This window comes from Schistocerca nitens, chromosome 5 (assembly GCF_023898315.1).
Source record: "Schistocerca nitens isolate TAMUIC-IGC-003100 chromosome 5, iqSchNite1.1, whole genome shotgun sequence".
Classification (NCBI taxonomy): Eukaryota; Metazoa; Arthropoda; class Insecta; order Orthoptera; family Acrididae; genus Schistocerca; species Schistocerca nitens.
In genome coordinates, this window is record NC_064618.1 from 21,334,172 (window position 1) to 21,357,239 (window position 23,068).

Below are 23,068 nucleotides of genomic sequence, written 5' to 3' on the forward strand. Positions count from 1 at the left end.
AGTAAGCCAAAAGAGAAATTGATAATTTGTCTAACTACTGTAGAATAAAACAGAGATGGACTGAAACCTAATATTGAATGCTGAAAATTTTGAACTTCATGAAAAAGTGATAACAGGCTTGTTGTAATTTCAATAAGTTTGTTACATCCTACAAAACTAAAATTCATGAACATATTTAAGGGAAAAAAGAAATAAAGCAACAGAGAAAAAAAATATAAAATTTAATAGTAATAACATGCAAACATACAACATATTATGAACAATCATTATACTTAGGTCTTGGTAGTCATCACCTTTTTTGGTTTGAATTGTTTGAGTTTTAACTTCTTTCTTCTCGGTGCCGTAACTTTTTTTGTTTTCTTCTCCTTCATTTTTTGCAGGAGACTATTCCTCTCATCCTACAAGAAAGAATAAATGTTGAAAAAGTCAAGAATAGTAAACTCATGTCACCTAAAACAGAGTGATGTTACACGGGATATTTTTAACACATCTATAATTTACAAGCCACCCTTTGGTGTGTGGCAGAGGGTACTTCAGGTACCACTAACATCTCTCCTTACCTATTACATTTGTATATGGTGAGAAGGAGAATGATTGTCAGTTAAGATTCTGTATGAGCTTGAAATTCCTTGATTTTCCACTCATTGCAATTTTGCAAGGTGTGTGTGTGTGTGTGTGTGTGTGTGTGTGTGTGTGTGTGTGTGTGTGTGGAGAGGTGGGGGCTCTTTCTGAAATTCACAAACATTGAATTTTTATAGTACACATCTTCAGTGGTGTTTGATGAGCAACCCTGCTCTGATTATAAAATGATCCCTGACAAAATTGTATGCTCTTCTTTTAGCTCCTCTATTAATCCTATCTGACAAGGACCCCAATTGATGAGCAATATTCAAGAATGGATATTTTTGTAAGAAACCTCATTTGTGGGTCAACTACGTTTCCTTCGGATTCTTCCAATGACTCTTGATATGACGTCTGCTTTTCCAGCAGTTAGTTTTATATGATCATTCCAGTTCAGATCTCTCTCGACATATAATCCAAGATATTTACATTTGTGGTTGTGTTATCAGTCACAATAAAAAATAAAAATAAAAAAATTAAAAAAAATAATGGCTCTTTCCAGTCATTTATATGCACTACATAATTTATGTTCATAATAACTTTTAGTTAATGATGAAACAATATTAAATTCAACTACCAATTTAAGACCATTTGGTGAAATATTTGCTGTGGATGGTAAAGGCTACAGGCCAGAGATGTATATGTTGTCATGGTGAATAACTACCATTCAACAACAAGCAGCACAATTTTGAGATAGCAATTTGTATGTTCAATGGGATACATAAGTTTCTTATGTTGCTTGTGTCAACTGTCAACATGACACTTGACTCTTGTCTATTTTTTCATGTTTTTCTTTAATGATATGAATATAATAGAGGGAAACATTCCACGTGGGAAAAATATATCCAAAAACAAAGATGATGTAACTTACCACACGAAAGCGTTGGTATGTTGATAGACACACAAACACAAGCACACACACAAAATTCAAGCTTTCGCAACCCATGGTTGCTTCATCAGGAAAGAGGGAAGGAGAGGGAAAGACGAAAGGATGTGAGTTTTAAGGGAGAGGGTAAGGAGTCATTCCAATCCCGGGAGCGGAAAGACTTACCTTAGGGGGAAAAAGGACAGGTGTACACTCGCGCGCGCGCACACACACACACACACACACACACACACACACACACACACACACACACACACATATCCATCCGCACAGACACAAGCAGACAAATGTAAAGGCAAAGAGTTTGGGCAGAGATGTCAGTCGAGCCTTTACATATGTCTGCTTGTGTCTGTATATGTGCGGATGGATATGTGTGTGTGTGCGCGAGTGTACACCTGTCCTTTTTTCCCCGTAAGGTAAGTCTTTCCGCTCCCGGGATTGGAATGACTCCTTACTCTCTCCCTTAAAACCCACATCCTTTTGTCTTACCCTCCCCTTCCCTCTTTCCTGATGAAGCAACCTTGGGATGCGAAACCTTGAAATTTGTGTGTTTTTGTTTGTGTCTATCAACATACCAACGCTTTCGTGTGGTAAGTTACATCATCTTTGTTTTTAGATCTATTTTCATGTTTTTCTAATGACAAAAGTACATTATGATGTACTTAAAATATTCCTGGGGTTCTGTTCTGTTTTTTCCTTACTGACTGTAATGGAGAAAACTGAATTTCGGTTAAAATCTTTATCTTGATCAAATAATATGTATGAGGGTGCGATGAAAAGTAATGCCTCCAAATTTTTAATTTGAGAATTCTTATGAGCTTTTTTAAATAAAACTAACTTTATTACCATTCTACATCTTTATTCTTCACATCTACATATTTACTTCTCCACACAGCAACACTGTATGCCAAACAAATTTCTCCCAACAAGAGACCAGTTCGTTGACATAGTCACTGTAGAATGTTTGACTTTGTTAATGGAGCCACAATGCCACCTCTGCTTGCACTGCTTCATCACTATCAAAGTGAAGTCCTCAATGGTGTTCTTTAATTTTTGGAAAGGGAGCAAAATTGGATGGGACCAAGACACGACTGTACAGAAGATTATCAATGAAAGTGAAGCTGAGGCATCGGATTACTGCAGGTACAGCAGCACTAGTATGTGGTCTGGTACTGTCATGCTGAAGGAGAGGGTGCTCCACGTGCGGAAAGGCTCTTTGAAATCGAAACTCGTTTACAACACGCTGTTTCTCACACACCGACACGGTTACATAACATACCGCCACGTTACACAGTATAATTCGGAGCCCTGTAGCGGCAGAGGGTTGCAACTTACGTCAGCGAGGTGGGAAAGTCAACTGAGTAATATGAATGACAAGTATTGCCTCAACTGATACTGAGAACAGAATAAAAAAATTGGAGGCATTACTCTTCAGCATGCCCTCGTATATGAGGATAGGCTACAATTCACCAAATAGTGACCAGTGGGCATGTAGTGGAATGGAAAATCACTTAATTTTTGCATAATGTCCTCCACAGAAGGTACACAAAGGCTCTGCTGTCTTTTCTTGAGACATCACAATGGATGTGTTAGTTCTGAGGTGGGGATTTCCATCTATGTTTCCTGTCTGCTGTTCATAGCAGTCTTTCTTTGGCAGGTATTTATTGATCCGTCCTCATACATGTGTTATATTATGCCCTAGATTTTACATTGATGAATGAAGTCACCAAAGAAAAACTTTTTCACGCCCTAAATATCAGTACGCCCAAATGGATCAGAATAATTTTTGACAAACTGCCTATTGGCTTCTGTCTCGGGTTCTTCGGCCGACGTTCATTAGATGAACGTCGGCCGAAGAACCCGAGACAGAAGCCAATAGGCAGTTTGTCAACAAGTGGCCACGAAAGCCTTAACAATTTTGTAGAATAATTTTTGTTAAGTGATAGCTAAGTTTCACAGAATGACTGGAACAACAATTCCTTTTATGAGTTTTATTCATCTGAAACTTACTTTCATTAAAATGAAAAAACTGATTATGATTCTTTACAGGTCTCAAGGTTTCACCCTTAATGCACTGAGTGGTCATACTGATCCTTTTAAGATAATATTGTTTATTGGCATGCCTTACATTTATTTCATGCACTTCCAAACATCAGCTATTTTATTTAATTTTTGTTCATATTACTGCGGTTTGAATGGAAAACAATGGACTCAATACCATTTACCTTTGTTTGTCATTCCCTTGCAAAAATCAGTTAATTTCATGCACTCCATTATTGAAATTATTTTATTTTATGATGCAATAATTAACTTCCTTATTAATATTTTTGTGGTATAAAGATTTTCAAGTAAGAGAATCAAAGGTTTATATTTTACTGGTTCAGTATGTATGTATTAATATATAACATATAAGCAACCACCAGATTCACTGTTGCAGTACTTGTGTGTGTGTGTGTGTGTGTGTGTGTGTGTGTGTTTTGTTATAGTGTTGAGTTCTCATTGTTTTGTGACACCAAATGCGAAATCTAAGTGCTTTTTCAGTGATGGATACACAGAAATATGCCTTCTTATACAAAAAAAGGCAAGGCAGAGGGAGAATTGTCCTGCAAACCTTACTCCTGTTATTTTTCAACTGAGCATGGTGGGAAATCTGAAGTTAAGTCTTCATATTGAAACCCAAAAGCACAAAATAACTCACAATTTTTTCTTGTGTAACCAAATGCTGGCGAGGAAATGCTCATTGCTATCGCTGAATTGGCAACAGAATACAGAACTGTAAAACTTCACCATTCATTTAAGTCACCTGATTGCACGATGAAATTCTGTTCAGTTATGTATTCTGATTCTGTAATTACTAAAAATCAAAGTGGCACAAGAACAAAAGCCACAGCAAAATTCAAACAGCAGAGTACCGCTAATTTGAACTCTGGTAATCCAAACGTTCGGTTAATCTGAACATGAAAAATGCTAGTCTAAGAATGGAAAACTGGGTGGAAAACTGCTGTACATACACACTATTTTAATTTACACAGTACAGTAAACATGTATTAAAAAGATTAGTAAGAAAACATTAGGTTTAAACAAGGCATAACAATGAAAGAAAAGCTAACAAACTTACTAAAATACAGCAGACATTTTATCCCTATTTTCAGATGACAAAAACTCAGTCACTATTTTTTGGCGTAATGAAGACAGTCTGTTATATGACGCATAGTTGTGCCATCATCTCAGAAACATCAAATCAACATGTGTAGCACTGGGCTGTTGCTCCAAATAACATAGTGCGAGGTCAAGGACTTCTGCTGTGTCACTGTGTGGCACCTGCTCTCCTTTGTCGCTTTCAGGCTCATTGTCACTTCTGTCACAGCAGTCCACTTCTTCCTGGTCTTGAGTCACAGCAGCAACTAAATTAGCATCAGTAAGGTTCTCCACACATGCCCCATCCGCTGCCATCCACTCATCTAAGTCTCCTTCACTAGCTTCTTCACATCTGTATCATTTGCAGTAGATTTTCCTCTTCATTTTCAACTAGGTTGTCCTGAAATTCAAGAGATGTCCACAGTTTTCTCCACGATTTTCTGGAGTATTATCTGAAATATTCTGCCATGCCTCAGCAGCCCAATAAACAACATCCTTCACACTGGTCTTTTTTATTTTGTCCACTAAAGGTATGCTATCATCTTGGATGTGGATTCTTAAAAATTGTTTTCTTTAAATCAGTTTTAATGTTTGCAGTATGCCCTGGTATATCGGCTGTAGAAGTGGTGTAACATTAAGTGGCAAAAACTTCACCACAATTTCTCCATCACATAATTCTTCAGTACTGGGGTGAGATGGCGCGTTATCAATCAAAAGGAGTGCACAGGGAGACAAATGATTTTCCTTAGAAAACTGTTGAACAGAGGGAACAAACTGGCTGTGAAACCATTCTTTGAACAGCTTACCATCCATCCATGCTTTTTTCTGGTTGCAATAATATACGGGCAAGGACTTTATGTTGCAGTTTTTAAAAGCTCTGGGCCTAGCAGATTTATCGATCAGCATTAAAGACAGCTTGTGATTACCAGCAGCATTGCTGTATGCTAATAAAGTCACACGATCTTTGCACATTTTAAAACCAGAAGCACGGTCTTCTGCTTTTGATGCCAGGCTTTTTGTTGACAATGTCCTAAAATTAAGGCCAGTCTCATCAGCATTATAAATTTGTTGGGAAGAATATTTTCCCTATCTTATCATTTTTCAAACTCATCCCAGTATTCCTTCGCTGCATCATGGTCAGAAGAAAGCTTCTCTCCAGTAATTGTTAGCTGAGGGATTCGTTTTTTGAATCTGTCCAACCAACCCCTACTCGCACTAAAAGACTCATCACCAGTCATTAACTTGTTCAGGTAAACAGCCTTCTCCTGAACCAGTGCTCCACTTAGAGGAGTTTCCCTTTCCTTTCCCTGCGTAAACCAAAGGAAAAGACCTTCAACCACTTTATTGTACTGGGACTGTTTCGAAGTCTGCTGAATTTTGCGTGTTTTTCCCAAAGACGTTGCACTGGACTGTTCAAGCTTCACTCAATTCTCCTTCCAATCACAAATGGTTGCTTTACCAACACCCTGTTCCGTTGCCAGTTTAGATACATTCTCACCATTGTCTATCCGGTTCAAAGCATTCAGTTTTTCTTTGAGAGTTAACTTTGTATGTTTCCGTTTACTCATGATGAAAATACATACACCACTACATCTGAACGAATACAGTACAACTGTTATGCGCACCAGTGATCGATAACTAACATAACCAAGCGCTTTGCAAGGCAACTGGCAGTGCACTGACCTCAGACACTACAAAGGTCTCAACAATGCACAACAACAAGGGCAGTGAGTGAGAGTGAGCCATTTTTCCCCACATTTGTTACCATGGTGTACCTACTTATCTGCTTGGTACACTTCATTCTACAAACTCATCACCGTAATTCCGGCTAATCTGGACAAATTGGTAATCCAGACAAGGTCTGGTCCCAATTAGTTTGGATTAATGGGACTCTACTGTATTATTGCTCCTCATTCTGTATCTATTTGCACCTTGGATTTGAAAAAACTATATTTTATGCACTAGAAACTGATGGCAGCAATCACAAAGCAGTGAAATTATTTCCTATAGTTGTTCGGTATTTTGATGCAGGTAGAGGGAAAAAAAAGCAAACTAATTAAGTTGGATCCTGTAAAAAATGAAACACTGGAGTCTTTATCCAACTTACGCGTTTCAGCACTCACAGATCTCAAAATTAATTCAGAGGGTTGAATTGTAGAGGCGAAAACAATATAATCACTCACTTAAAAACAAAACTTAGGACAAACTTGTAAGGAATGGGCTATCCAGCATGCATTTGGCTTAGCACTGTTTCAACTGCTGCAGACTTTTTGATCTGTTGATATTGAGTTGACTGAGCCGAAACTTCTTAACTACTTTTCCATCTACACAATCAGAACCTCAAAACTTGCTGACTTTTGCGAATTACTGGTATAGAGAACTTTTGTCACACACTAAAACGAGATGAATGTTATTAATGCCTGGGTCGAGAGAATCTTACTACTGTGGGAGACTGAGATCTTTTCACTTTCCAGAATAAAAACTATCAAAGAATGTGGTACACCTCGTCTCTGCTCCCTTAAACGAGGCTTATCTTTGGTATATTCACCATCAGCAGATTTTTTTTTAGTAAGGAAATAAAGAAAATTGAGAGTAGTGACACATCTGTGATTGAAGTAAAGACCATTATTAAGTATACAATAATTTCACTACAAGAGAAAGAAAACTTGTTATTTGGGGATGAAAACTAATGAAACTTTAAAAAATGCGGGAGATCATTGCTCTGAATTAACCATCAAAAAATTTCACAGAGATATAAAAGAGTTTTATAAAAATGCCATTACTTTATATTACAAAATTGACTCATCAACTATCTGGTTTTGACATTTATCAGTGAATGTATTTGATTAAATTAGTGGAATGGGAAGACAGAAAGGGAATTACTTTGTTTAGTGAGTCAGTAATGTTTGATCAGTATGTGAATTTGAAGAATTTTCTGGCTTCAAAAGTTTCAGAGGATAAATGGAAGTCTTTGTTACCTGCCCAGAACAAATGGTGAGAATTTTTTCAGAAATACAGAGTTCAGCATTCAGAAATGAGAACTGCTAAAACTATGCCAATATATGTTTTCAACTATAGCACCTAATTCTAATGTTAAGCGAATTTTTTCATTAATGGGAGCTCAATGGACTCAGGTATTGAATTGTTTGGATGTATTAACAATTGAGAACAACTTGCAGTGTACTTATAACTTTGAAATGTGCTGTGCAGAGTTTCTGAATTATGCAAGTAAAAAAAATTGATATTGCAGAAGCCGTCAAACCATCTGAGAGGTATGACTGGTCTATAAAATAGTCTGTGTAAAGTATTATGCTCAGTGGTTATGCAGAGGTTAATTTTTGTAGGTGTTTGAAGTCCCTCCTCACCTTCATCTTTTGATTTCTGTGGATTTTTGTACTGATTTTACCACCAACATTTACAGTAACCTCATAGTGAGGTGAGGGTTGAACTGTGCCAGAAACTGTTTATGTGAAGAGGAACTACTTTCAGAGTTACAAAGAGTTCTGGAGGATGATTCAGACGATGGCGAACTTTTTTCTGATGACTCACAAGAAAAGTTTATACCAAACCACATAGAAACAGAGAAGTCAAATGATCTAAAGATAATAATACTGGTTGTTCAGATATTGAAAATCGAAATATACAGCATAGGATGTATATTACTATTATTACTGTTCTTATTGCTGATAATTTATTGTAATCATATCCTTATCTAAATATAATTTTACAGTACTTAATGCCTAAATCACAAAGTGAACATCTTCATAATATTTTGAGAGATTCTCCTGGATCTACACCACAAGCAAAAAGAAATGTAAGTGATAAACATATATCAACAGCTTGGTACTCGTTCATGACAGCCATATAATCAAACATATGAAGTTTATTTAATAAGTAATGTACCACTTTTTCCTCAGAAGAAAAGCAGAATGTGTTGTGGGAAATTGTGGAATGTTCCCGCATCAGCCTCTATAGTTTCACGAAGTCCTGCTAGACGGTGGTGCTACGTGTAGCCTTCAAAACGCTGTTTGTAATGTAGGTGCACTCCAAGCAGATAGTTATCATTGAGTTTCTTTTGGTGGGAAACCAGAGCAGTGCAGATATTCATAATTGCTTTCAGAATGCCTACGGAGACCTGACAGTGAACAAAAGTGCAGTGAGTCATTGGGCAAAGCACCTATTATCAGCGCAACAAAGTCGAGCAAATCTATCTGATTTCCCGCATTCCGGCTGGCTGCACACAGCTGTGACTCCTGCAATGTTAGAATGTGAAGACACTCTCATTCGAGGTGATCAACAGATCACAATCAAACATCCTCTGCTCAACTCGACACGTCTGTTGGTAGTGCTGACATACTCGTCCACCAGTTGGGGTATTCAGAGGTGTGTGCCCGCTGGGTTCCTCACTGCCTAACAGAAGAACATAAAGAGCAAAGAGGGACCATCTGTGTGGAATTGCTTGTGCATTACAAGGCTGATAGTGACAATTTTCTGTCAAATATCATCACGGGCAATGAAACACGGGTTCATCACTTCGAACTGGAAACAAAACGGGCAATCCGTGTTGTGTCCTACATCACCTCTTCTTTGAAGAAAAAGCTCAAAAGCTGCACCCTTGGACAGTAATGCCGTTGCAACAGTCTTCTGGGTTTCTGAAGGGGTGATTCTGTTTGATGTCCTCCTTCACAATGCAACGATCTACTCTCAGGAAATTGAAGAAATGTCTTCAGCATGTTTGTTGCCACAAAAATGCAAAAACAAATTTCTCCTTCTCCGTGACAACGCAAGGTCTCACACAAGTCTGTGCATTTGGAGGATATCACACAACTTAACTGTTCTTACTCATTCACGATCTGGCACCTTCTGACTTCCATCTGTTTAGCCCAATGAAGGACACTCTCTGTTGGAAGCAGTACGAGTAAAGTGGTACCATGCGGTAATACGGGCCCTCCCAGAAACGTGGCATAAGGCCATCACATTGAACGAAGATTAAGTTGAAAAATAGGATTTTGTAGCAAAAAAAGTGGGGAAAAGTATGGCCTAATGGAAATGCGACAATGGTTTCAGGCAGAATTGTTTTGCATTACTTACTGAATGCTCCTCATATTTTGAAATGTACTATAATAAGAGGCAAACAGAATACTAGGAAATGACACTCTTCAATGACCACAGAAGAAATAGAAGCCTTCATTGCAATTATTTATGCTCATGGTGTGAGTGGCTGCAGAAGTACAAAGATCCACAGCTTATGGTCAAACTCCTGGCACCTATTGTTTTATGTGGAAACCATGAATTGACATAGATTCTGTGAAATTATGAGATTCCTGAGGTTTGGTGATAAGTCTAAAAGCTCTGTACAATTACAGACTGATATAAATATATTACAATTGTGAAATAATAATGCAGAACATTACTGTTACAGGTGTATTATGTGGACAAGGGAAAAAAAATTTCCCACATTTTCTGGTAAAAAATACAGTTTTTCCCAAGCGAAAATACAATTTTTCCATTTTTAAATGACAGTACACTTTCCCTTGTAACTGTAAAACTTATCAATCTTTTGAACGGTTACAGTGTAGAACTTGTAGGCACTTTAGAAAATGAACACCCTCACTTCTCCTGGGAGGGGGGGGGGGGGGATGTGTGTGTGTGTGTGTGTGTGTGTGTGGGGGGGGGGGGGGGACAAAAACTTCCATGTGTTTTGGGAAGATCTTCGATCTGCACCAACATATATGCTGCATATTTTCATATCCACCAAACACAGCAAGTTAGTTTCCGAAGCATTGAAAGCGAGACTGCGATGCGCTTTTGTACGCCAGTCATAGCTCATCTCGCCAGCTGATGATAGCAGGTCTTCAGAGCATAGGACACATCAGGTATTCAGCCAATAGCAACATCAATGTTAAGAAGTGCGAACATACAAATTAAAAAAAAAAATTAATAGTTTAAATTAATATACATAATGTAGCTACAAGAAAAGCTAAGCTTTCATATATAGTATTGATCTTTTTTGCGTGTTTTACTCTTTAAGATACATCACGCAAATGTGCCAGTAAAATTTTAAATAATGATGTAAACTTCTGGTCTTCTGGGCTCGAGATTCTTTAAAGTGGCTTGACTTCAAAGTGTTAAGATTTAAATGACAGTCAAATGCTCTATGATTTAAGAAATTCAAAGAACATTCTCACACGTAACATGAGTACCAGTTCTGTATAATCTCATGTGTGGTTCTTTATTATGGCATAATGTCATATGCACTGGGTGATTAAAACCTGCATCTGAAATTCAGCAAACAGTTGAAACTAGCCAATGGTGGGGAATGAAACACTGTTTTCAAAAAAATTAAGTGCCTCTGCAAAAAAGATTAATAAAAGGCAAATTTTTTCAGCAAAATGATACAAATAACTTCATTGTTCTGCGAGGCGATTAACTGCCAAAAATGTAGAAATAAAATAAAATCAAATAACTGAAAGTAATAACGTATTCTAGCCTTCCGTAACTATGTGAATGTATTTTACTTCACTTGATAGCTCCTGGCTACAGAATTCCATTTTGTTTTCATTTGACGTGAGAGCTGTAAATCAAGAGGAAACAGCAAAATCACTAAAAGTAAAAACTGGTCACATGGAAACTCCTCCCCCTCCTCACAACAACTCAGACTGCTGTGCACGTGTGCGAATCTGACAGCTTGGGCGTGCCAGAAAAATTTTTCCGGGTAGCATCTGGCTGCTTGTTGCTACTGCTGATATAGTTAACAGCCACACTTTAAGTAGCCAGAAGCAGGAGAAGGTACTGCTCATACGCGACTCAGCTGTGCATGCACTGGCAACTGTTCAAATGAACTTAATGGGAACAGTTGTGGCGTCATGCTCGTCGGAAGCAGTTTGTTGTTATGAAGAATTGCATAGTCTTTTTCCTAAAGCCTTTGACACACAGTATTGTTCTGCAGTGGCTGCATGCAGTAAAATTCTTTATAGAGTATCAGTTCTTACCACTCAAAATTACAAGAATTTAACTGAAAACTAAAACAATGAAAAATTCCCAGAATTCTAAAAAATTCCTGGGTTTTTCCCGGTTTTCTCCTGGACGAAAACTATTCCCTGGATTTTACGGTTGTCTCGAGGCATATACGCCCTGTGTTATATGGTAGGGCTCAAAATGACCACTCTAAGTGTCAGACAGGGCATGGAAAGGCTGGGTGGCCTAATGTTAAAAGATCATAATGGCCACTTTGGAATGCTGTAGATGCTATCAGGCAGTTATGTGAAGGCTGCGACATTTATCCATCAGAAGTAACCTAAATCCGAGGCTACATTACACATTGGTCTGTCATCAGAATAAAAATTTCAGTACGAGATGACGAGAGCTGGAGGGTGGGGGAGAAAGGGGGGGGGGGCGATATTACACTGCAGCATGACATTCAACTACTAAATAACAATGAAATTAATTTCAAGACACACTCCACAAGTAGTATATTTATCTGACTTCACATTTCCTGACAATTTATCACAACAAATTGTACTACATGACATATTTTTTAGAGATATTTAATGCTGTGTAAGTTAGCTTTGTTGCATGTTTAATGTTTTCAGTTCTGAACCCGAGACATTTAATGTTTTGCATATGTTCAATGCACAGCATCTATGAGTTTATGAGATGAAAGAGCAATGTTTCCATGACGTCATGGGTCTTGTGCTGTGACTGTATTTTTTGGATGACTACATAAATAATGAATTGTGATTGAATCAAATAGTGACATAGAAAACTGGCCCTATTCTCTAGCATGTTTACACAATGGAACAAACTCTCTCATGAGAGAGAGAGCTCTTCTACATATGTAACATGTAATATTAAGAATATACTGCTATTAAATTAACAAGCCAGTTTCAGAAAATGTCAGAAAACGCAGAGGTGAATAACAAAAATTTGGAGAGAGCAGGAGGCAAACTCATGAATTCTATTTTCATAACTCCATAGACTATGAGTACATCCACTACACTACCATGATCTTGCAAGCTTAGGTGTTTTTTTGTGATGCTTAATTGTCAATATGTCATTAATTGTCAGTTAATTATAACAAATCATACCAAGAATGGTGCATACTTGATACATCTTCAATGCACCATTGCCTTGATACGGGATACTTTCATTACACACAGATTCTAGCTATCCTATCAAAACAATGAAAATTCTTTAACCACCAATAAGGTGCTTCCCATCATTTTCTTACAATTGCACCAAATATGATGCATTTTCGAGAGGTCCTGAATGTGCTTGTGCTTTAAAACAGCATTTATTCATACAATATTACAATATAATATAAAACCACAAATAAAACCCACAAAATAAGAGCTTCAACTAAAGCTAATATTGAGTCTGCCTAATTCTCCTCATGACATATACACAATGTAGACAGGTATACAATGGGTATACTAAACCAACTGAGTCTTTGGGAGATACGTAAGAGCTGTACTCCTGCGCTAGTGTCAGTCCTAGTCACAGGAAAGGGAAACTGTATCAAAATTAAATGAAGGCGCAGTTGGGTCATGAAATCTGGGACAGTTGGCAGAGTGTAGTAACAGTCGACAGCCAGTGGGGCAGGAAAGGTAAACATGGCACTTGCAGGCACGGAGCTGCGACAGCAGTATTGCACGCACGATTTGTTTTGAGTGGAGCAACAACAAGGCACAAAACTGCAGCGATGCTTTAAGCTATTGTGAAGTATGAGGTGGGGCACTATGCCAGATCCAAGAGTGGCGATTTGTAAGTGGTTGAGGGTGGGAATTTATCCCTGCCATAGTTCCTGTCTCTCTCTGACACTACGTCAAAAGCGAGGGAGAAACCAATATAAATAGACGGGCAATTTTAGCTTGGGACAGAGTGTGCCAGGTTAGTCGAGCATCGGGACAGACCTGTGATGGTCTTCTTTTACAGTGGCCACTCTGGCAGCAATGTTGTAAGTATTCTGCATAAACTTGTATTCTGGTTTCTATGTACTTGTTCGGGCTGTATTCCACCTCCATGAACACAACACCGGGGCGGGGCGGAATGGCAGCCTGGAACTTGATATCGCACGGTCTGCCTGAAAGAGGGCAGTGACGTGGGTCCAGGAGGGGCTCGGTTCCACTCGAGTCTACGGGCCATGTTCGCTTCCCACCGGGCGTACCGGGGTCCGGGCGAGGCGTAAGCTGCAGGAGGCGCAGCAGCACTGCAACAGCGCCAGAGGCGGCGGTGGTTGTTGCCATCCGGCAAGCACCACTAGGGGCAAGTTGCGGCACAGCACCCAGGAGGGCACAGGTTTGAATCCGGTCCTCTCCTGGGAGCAGGGGCGGCCCAAGGGCCACTGGCGACCAGTACAACCACCTTCGTCCCACGGTCAGACAGAGCAGGCCAAACGGGTTGGAGGGCGGCGAGGACCAGGGACTGTAACAGTCTCCGGAATCGCGGGCAGCAGCACAGCGCAAGTCGCAACGAATCGGCGGGTGGTGACTGGTAGAGCGGTGGCTGACTTCCATCAGCAGGCGGCCATGGTGACGGCAGCAGTGGCGTCGGCATACCGGGAGTCTGCCGAGCAGGCTGGACTCGCGGGACATGGCGCGGGCAGCACGCCAACACTACGCTCCACCCATCGAGTACTGTAAATTACCTGAATAAACAAATGTTACCGAATACTGCTGTATCACTCTGCACTGCCCCTTGACTCTCTTGAACTTGCTCGATCTCCTGACAATATACAGCGCGGTGGGTCCTGGCTTCATCTCAGCAATCTGGAGTCCCAGGTTTGATCTTCTGACCCCGCAACAGTACTCTGTAGAAGCCACACTCCAAAATCTCTGCTAAATGGAGCTCGACTACCACTTGAAGGTTCAGCCATAACTGCTACCTTTTCGAAATAAGTCGATACTAACAGTTCTAAAAATGCCAGCTGTCATTATGAGGGAAATATTCGAAATATGTTCTGATAATTTAAATTCTGTAATCCATTTATTGTAACATATATTTTTTGGCAGTCCACCTCAAGAGCCTTCAAATACAGGCGGTGTCAAGTCTGACATGTCTACGAGGAACAGAATACCGTTCTCAGCCACATAACACAACACAAGAATGGTGGATGTTAAAAGAGCATAGCTGCCAGGGCCTGAAGACAGGTCTCGCATCACACTGCCAGGACTTTTGAACCTAACAGGAACTGAAACTGTCCAGTGAATGTACAGCCATGTAAATCAGTTTCCGAGTGATCACTGTAAAAGGAACTGAATGCACTGGAAATCTGGAGTCAGGTACCTTACAAAAGGCCACTGCTGACAGCAGCACATAAAGCTTCACCTCTTCAGTGGGTCAAATGGCACAGAAACTGAACACCAGCTGATTGAACCACGCAGTACAGTGCGACGAGTCACGATATTGTCTCTTTTCAAATGATGTAATTTACTGAGTGCACAGATGCCCAAATGAGGCATTTAATATGTAATGTGTGGACGGTGTAGTTCAGTCACAGATGGCTTCGAGATGTCTCGGTGGCATTCTACATGGCACAACATGTGTCCACTCGTTAAGATTACCGCAGCCATGAACCACAGTGTCTATTTTGACATCAACAACCAAGTGTCGACCTTTTTTGTACATCTTTATAATGAGAATGTGTTCCGAGATGATAACAGCCACGTTTGCAGGGTCGCAGACACACATTCCTGGTTTGATGAACACATGAGGCCCCCAGTACACCTTGACTGACTTACTAAGTCACCCGATCTCGATCCCACAGAAAATGTCAAGACTGTTTGGAACAGTGTGTGAAACACAGTACTCGTTATCCCCACAGTCTTGTAGCTTTACATTATCTAATTATCAAAGAGTGGCTTCAGCTGTATATAGCGTGTACACTCTTCCTGAGGCTGTAGTTGGTGTTACATGCTATTAGTGTAGTTTTTCCTGGTGGTGAGGGGTACAGTGTCATTATCTCGAGAAACAACATTGACAAATAATTCAGAATCAACACTCACCTCCATATCCTGCTTCAGTTGCCCCAGAGCTGATTTATATTGTTCTTCAAATGGGAGTAGTGTGTCTTCTGACACGACCAACTCACGCACAGAATTCTTCCCTGCAGTCTTTAACATATCTTGAAAGGTGGAAACCTGAAAAAGACATATATTTGCAAACCTATTACAGTGGGAAAGAAGGTATGAAATGTATTGTATTAACATATAACATAGGATTATTATAGTTTATCAGACTGAAAATAGCTTAATAGAACAGAAACTAAAAGTAATAATCCGTAAATTTGTGACTGGCTGCTCATTTACAAGTATCACACTAAGCCATAATCACAAAAAATTTAGAAAAATTGGACAATAATCAATTATAAACAATAAATAAAAAGTGTGTACTCCATTTAGCTTGGTGATAGTTAAAATAGAGGGAAAACAAGCAGGTAACCACTTTTGACAAAATAAATGAGGCTTATATATGAGCACTCTTCTTCCTGGAGGAGTAAACTACATGTCAATGGACAGTGACATACTCTCAGGGACTGTCAATCTTTTCACGGTTGAATACCGAGGCACATAATTCCATGGAGGATTGGTGCAGCGTCTCATCACTCTCTACTGTTCTCGCACCCAGTCACACATCGTCCTTTACTCTCACAGTGGGGTTATGAGATGTAAAGGAAAGTACAACACGCACCAATTTGAAACATCTTTCAATGCTGCATTAATGGATTAATTAATTAATATCCCAAATTCTCAAAGTGCACCTACACTTCCTCTTCCTGCAGAGGCGGTGAGGTGTGCCCTATATTCTAATGTGGTCACTCCCGCAAATTTGGGCAAGTAGCTTAACAGATGCTGCAAGTTTGCTAGCTTCATTGTTGACATCCGCTAAAGTTCAAAACTGTGGACAAAGTGTGCAGACAACCCGAGGAGTTCGAGAACATTGGCAGGACATGGAAAAAAGTACAAGATAAAGTTAGTAGTGATCTGAGGCTTAAAAAGTCCATGAAGACAGTTCTGCTAGAGAGTAGTTGTGGGAATGGCTGAATTAATACTGAAGTCCCTTGGTGATAAATAACAGGTAAGTGGTATTTATAAGGCAAGGGTAGGGCTCAGTGATATCACCTTTGATTTAGGATGCCAGTAAAGAGCATTCTGGGGAGAAGAGATAACAGTTTATACTGTAACATCAATTACAGAACTGACATCATTGAGCACATCGCCGAGAACGCTTGTAATACTAATGTAAAGGTCATCTCACTCTTTGAGCCCTGGATGAAATGTTCTGTTAAATTAGTAAATGCAGATCAAGATCGTGTGGGTGTAACTGATATACTGTTGAGTGGTACTTAAGTAAATAAATTAGTGAAATCAAAGTGAACTAGAAATTAGAATATAAATGAAAAACTTGGTTTAGTTTAGAGAGTTACATACTCGCAAACAGCGGGCCGAACAGCAGAACAGAAGAAACAATGACCATGAAGTCAGCAACTTCCACATAAGCGGGCGCTGTCGATTCAGCCGTCAGGGCATCGCCCGACCGGCTCACGTGTTTCTCAGTTGTCGTATGTGAGCAAAGGCCCTCGCCTACATCCCAAGAGCCAATGACCGACGTTAAGAAGAATCTTCGAGAAGCTTTTCAACGTGACAGAAGAGGCAATGACCGGCTCACGTGTTTCTCAGTCGTCACATGTGATCAAAGGCCCTCACCTACATTCCAAGAGCCAACGACCGACGTTAAGAAGATTCTTCGAGAAGCTGTGCAACGTGACAGACGAGGCAATGACCGTGAAGTCGTTCACCTCCAGTAAACTAAAGTGAATAAATACGCGAGACGCAGTGGGCCAGACAGATGAAGTCAGATGAAGACAGATGAAGACGGAGTCGAAGACGGAGACGAGAGACGAAGAAGACGAAGAAGCGTAGCAGTAGTTTTCAGTCAGTTTCGGTGCTGAAGACCGTCATGTAAGAAGAGGAATAGCAAACAGCAGCCGCAGCGCCAGAAGACAGAAGTTAAAAGGTATTTGAAGTCTGGTTTTTACATACCCGGGTGACTCGTGAGGACGGGAAGGAGACGGCCTCACATCAGTAGTCACCTGTGAGCTGGGATGAAGACCTGACAGTCGAAGACTGGCAAGCGGGAGTCCGTGGTTCGAGTCCGGGACACTGGCCTTCCCCCGCCGCGCCGCTCCGCTGGTCGACGCACAACACACGCGGCCGCATAGAGAAGAGAAACACTGGGACGCCACTCCCAAGGTATCATCCGACGCACGACTTCGCTCGCAATAATTAAACCGGCCACCTCGCGCTGTGCGTCTCCCGTCAGCTGGGCGAGACAGCGACACGAGATACACACCGCTACGCGTAATCAGACGCCGCCGCCGCCGCTGCCGCAGCAGAAGACTTCACAAACGACACAGCTGCCGCTCTCCGAACCAGAACATCCCGTAAGATACAGTTGTACAAATCTTCAATAAAAGTTATCTTATGTAAAAATGATGTTTCATTCGACCTCATACCCGAGCCAAGGAAGAACCCACCCTGCCCACATGTTGTTAAGAGAGAAAAGTTAAATTATTTAATATTTTCACCCTGACAGAATGCTTTAGAATGCTCATCCTGACAATTGACTTGCATCAAAAGAGAAAACCCAGTTACATTTAGTGACAGAAGTGTCACATTTAGTTTCACAACTGTTATATTTGATGTCAGAAGCCGTTATAGTCGTTACATTTGGTGTCAGAGAAAAAACCCTTGGCTCAATATGAGGTGTGAATGACAGTCACTAAAGGTCCACAGTTAGTACTGTTTAATGTGTGAAAGGATAGAGGTTTGCATAGCAGTCGTAATATTTTCTTTATTTAGAAGTGTATTTTCTCTCATAATTTTAAGAGTTTGTCGAAAATATTTAAACATCTTTTGAATTCAGTGTGGTAAGATTGTGTAACTAACAGTTTGTAAAATGATGACACGAAATCGTACAAAGTCAGAGTCAGCACCACAAGCGGTTTCTACTGATGAAGCTATTCAGAGCTTAGTTAATCAGATAGCACAGCTTAAAAATGATAACAACGCATTATTTAAACAGTTGAGTGAGGTTAGGCAAACCAGTTCAATCCCTCCCACCCTAGATTCCTCAGCAGCAGCCTTAGTAACTCCCTTTTCAGGTAAACCTGGCGAGGACATAACAGCCTTTTTTGATGATTTAGTAGCAGCTGCAAAATTAGGATCATGGTCAGATGAACAGCTCTTACAAATGACAAAGTTAAGATTGACAGGAGAGGCTAAAGCACACGTCTTATACCATGAAGAATTACGGAATGCTCCAACATTTGAGGAATTGAAGAAAGGATTGCTTAAACGTTTTCAAAAACAGAACAGCTGTAGATTTTATAGGGAACAATTAAACACTATCACTCAGAGGCAAAACGAGTCGTTAGAAAGCTTTGTAGATAGGATTAGAAAAGTTAATATTAACACCTATCAGTTGACAACTAGTGATGAAGCAAATAAAGTTATTTTACAAGAGGCAGAAAATAGAGCTCTGGATACATTTTTACGTGGGTTACCTCCTGAAACGTCCCGTCGTGTCAGGGCAGAGTTTCCTAAAAATTTAGCAGAAGCTGTATCTGTGGCGACAGCTTTTGAAGAAATTGACAGTGCCACCAGATACAAGGAGAAGCGAAATGTATTTTCAGCAGGAGTACGATGTTTTAGGTGCGATCGACAGGGCCATATAGCAAAAAACTGCAGACAACCTCAATGCACTAATTGTCAAAGAATAGGTCACACATTCAAGGAATGCAGGTCTAAGAAAGTTTTTGGAAATAGAAATCAGTTAAACTCAAACGGGAATGTCGGAGCCGCCGCCAGGCGTTCCCAATAAAATTTCATGCCATTAAGGCGAATGTGAAGGCGGAATGCTGGTTATCTGCTACCATACAGGATAAAGAGGCAAAGATACTAGTGGATACAGGCGCAAACGTATCAATAGTAAGTAATGAATGTATTGGAGAAAAGAAATATGACCCTCCAAGGTATAGATTGAGTGGAGTAGGAGGAGGTACAGTGAAGTCATTAGGATGTACATCATTGATTTTCTATATTCACGGTGTACAATTTCAAGAAGATGTAGAAGTGGTAACAAAGGTAACTGACGGGTACGACGCGATCCTAGGACTGGATTTCCTGAATAAACATCACGCTAAAATCGACCTCAGACAGCAAACTGTAGAACTTAGCGGAATAGTGTTTCAGCTAGGTGACACCGCTGCAAAGGGCCCTCTGCCGCAAGATTTCCCCAACCGGAAGGCGAAATCAACTATACTGCGTGCAACGTCCTTGAAGGTTGATTCGCGGGATCAGATACCATCTGGCTCAGGAAAAATTGTCTGGATGACCGTTGACCCCGAAGTACCTACAGATACAGTGTGTCTAATAGAGCCTTTAGAGGAAAATGAGGAATTAGATGTATCACAGTGTTTTGTACGTAGAAGTGTTGTACGGGTTCAAGACGTTGAGGGAGAAAGAAAAGTACTGGTACATATTGACAATTTTGGAGTGGAGGACAAAGAATTGCATAAGGGAATATTAGTAGCTACAGTCAGTACTTTTGAAGAAGAAGATTTCATTTGGTCAGATATTAACGATGGTCAGAAGCCAGACGCCTATAAAACCGCATTACGCCAGAAGATCGAGCATTTGAAAGGAAATGATAGAGACACGATAGAAGCAGTTTTAGTTGAGTTTCAAGATTTATTTAATGCAGAAGGTCCACTGCCAGCAACAGATATCACACAGCATAGGATCCCAACAGGAAATAGCCCCCCAGTTTATAGGAAGCCTTATAGAGTTGCGCATCACTTACAGCCAGTACTGCATGAATTTATAGAACAGCATCTAAAAGATGGAATTATAGAATATTCTGATTCGCCTTATAATTCAAATATCGTAATTATTCCAAAGAAGTCTCCCGACGGTACGAAACGATATAGGTTTTGTTGTGACTACAGACACCTTAACAAACAAACTATCTCAGATGTTTATCCTCTTCCAAACATTACAGACATCATTGACAGTTTGGGTAACAGTAAATACTTTTCAACAATCGATCTACGTAGCGGATATCATCAATTGGAAGTTGCACCTGAAGATAGGCATAAAACAGCATTTTCTACCCCTGGAGGCCACTGGCAATTTAAAAGAATGCCTTTCGGTTTGAAAAATGCACCAGCAACTTTTCAAAGACTGCTCGATGGAGTATTGCGAGGACTCAAAACTCAGCAATGTTGTGTATATCTAGACGATATTATTGTATTTTCCAAAGACATTAATGAACATGCTGTGCGTCTGCGTAATGTTTTCCAGAGACTTAGAAAAGCTAAATTAACATTAAATATGGAAAAATGTAGTTTTGCATTGACAGAGGTTACATACCTAGGGCATGTCATTAGTGAAAAAGGAATTAAAACAGATCCTCGATTAATTTCGGCAGTTAAGGACTTCCCAACACCACAACGCGTTAAGGAGGTACAAAGTTTCATTGGTCTTGCATCGTACTACCGAAAATATGTTCAAAATTTTGCTGAAATTGCCCGACCCTTAACCCAATTATTGAAAAAGGGTGCAAAATTTCATTGGTCTGAAGATTGTGAATCAGCATTTCAAACCCTTAAAGATAAGTTAACACACAGTCCAGTATTAGCCTATCCAGATTATAATAAAGAATTTATTTTATTCTGTGACGCAAGTGGTCATTCAGTAGGAGTTGTTTTGAGTCAGAATATTAATGGCGCGGAACACCCCATAGCCTACGCTTCGAGACAACTAACAACAGCAGAAAGAAATTATTCCACAACGGAGAAAGAATTGTTAAGTGTTATTTATGGTATCAAATACTTTAAATGCTACTTGTATGGTAGGAAATTCAAGGTCATTACAGACCACGCAGCTTTAAAATGGTTGCTTGGATTAAAGGATCCATCTAGTCGTCTTACCCGTTGGGCCCTATGTCTTTCCGAAATGGATTTCGAAGTTATTCATAAACCAGGCAAAAAACACACGAATGCAGATTGCCTAAGTCGGAAAATAGCACTTTTGGAAGCAACAGGCCGAGATACTGAGGACTGGAGAAAGGCACAAGATGAGGATACAGAATGCAAAAAATTCGCAACTCAAAAACAATTTTGCTTTGAAGATGGTGTGTTATGCCGTAAAACAAAACTTGGACCGCGAATTGTTGTTCCCCAACACCTTAGACAAGAAATAATGGCAGAGGCCCACGATCATATCCTTGCAGGACACGGTGGACAGCGGACAACCGAAAGACGTGTAGCAGAGCGATTTTGGTGGCAAACCAGAAAGCAGGATGTTGCGCAGTACGTTCGTAATTGCATTGCGTGCGCACAACGAGCTGAACTTTCTCGTTCAAAAATGCCCTTACAGAGGCTCCCTGAGGCTTCATGTCCATATCAAATCTGTGGAATCGATCTCTACGGGCCATTTCATAAAACACCTGCTGGTAATAAGTATGTCCTTACAATTATAGATCATTTTTCACGCTATCTAGCTATGGTGAGTCTCCCAGATCAGCAAGCAAATACAGTTGCCCAAGCTTTAGTTAACAACTGGATTCTTAAATTTGGCGTACCTGAAGTTATTATCACAGATCAGGGATCTAATTTTATGTCTGAACTAATGAAACAGCTATGCCACTTACTAAAAATACGTAAATTACGCACAACTCCGTTACACCCTCAGTGCAACGGGCGCACAGAAAGAGTTCATCGGACAATTGGCAAGATGCTTAGTTATTATATTAACGAACAACATTCCAATTGGGATACGTATTTACCAATAATCGTGTCGGTATACAACGCCAAAACGCATGAAGCAACTGGCATGTCACCTTATGAAGTGGTCTATGGGAGAAAAATGCCGTCCCCTTTTGATGTAATCAGGCAGAAAAACGGAAAAGTCGGAGAAACAGTAAGAGATTTCAGTCGAATGATGAAGGATGTATGGAAAAAGGTTCAAAAATCTAATACAAAGGCTTTGGAACGACAGGAAAGATTAGGTAATACCCAAGCTAAATATCCAAATTACAAAATCGGTCAGTGGGTTATGCTTTCAACACCTTATATTGCGAAAGGAAAAACGAAGAAATTTGTAACAAACTACAGAGGTCCTTATCAAATTATTGAGATCACGTCACCAGTCAACGTTAAATTGCAACTGCCCACCCGAACTACCATTGTCCATGCAAGTCGTTTAAAACCTTTTAAGGGCGCTCCAGATGTAATTCCTTCAACAATAGTGTCTGCTTTTCCGAAGGGTGGAGGAAGTTCCCGTAAAGAAAAAAGAGTGGCCACGCCAGCACAACATACAGACATGGCACCATACAATCTTCGACCAAGAGTGCGAATGTCCT

The 23,068-nt window shown here is 40.1% G+C and overlaps 1 protein-coding gene across 2 annotated transcripts in view; it reads right to left on the reverse strand.

The window, feature by feature from the left end:
- Positions 1 to 205: 205 nt before the first annotated feature.
- Positions 206 to 23,068, reverse strand: part of LOC126259891 (probable ATP-dependent RNA helicase Dbp73D) — a 164,980-nt gene continuing 142,117 nt past the window's right edge. For both annotated transcript variants that reach the window (XM_049956968.1, XM_049956967.1), the window contains 2 exons: positions 15,649 to 15,783; positions 206 to 398 (listed from right to left, as the gene is read on the reverse strand). In XM_049956968.1, coding sequence (XP_049812925.1) covers positions 273 to 398; positions 15,649 to 15,783 — 261 coding nt within the window. In that variant the 3' untranslated portion in view covers positions 206 to 272. The remainder of the gene's footprint in view (positions 399 to 15,648; positions 15,784 to 23,068) is intronic.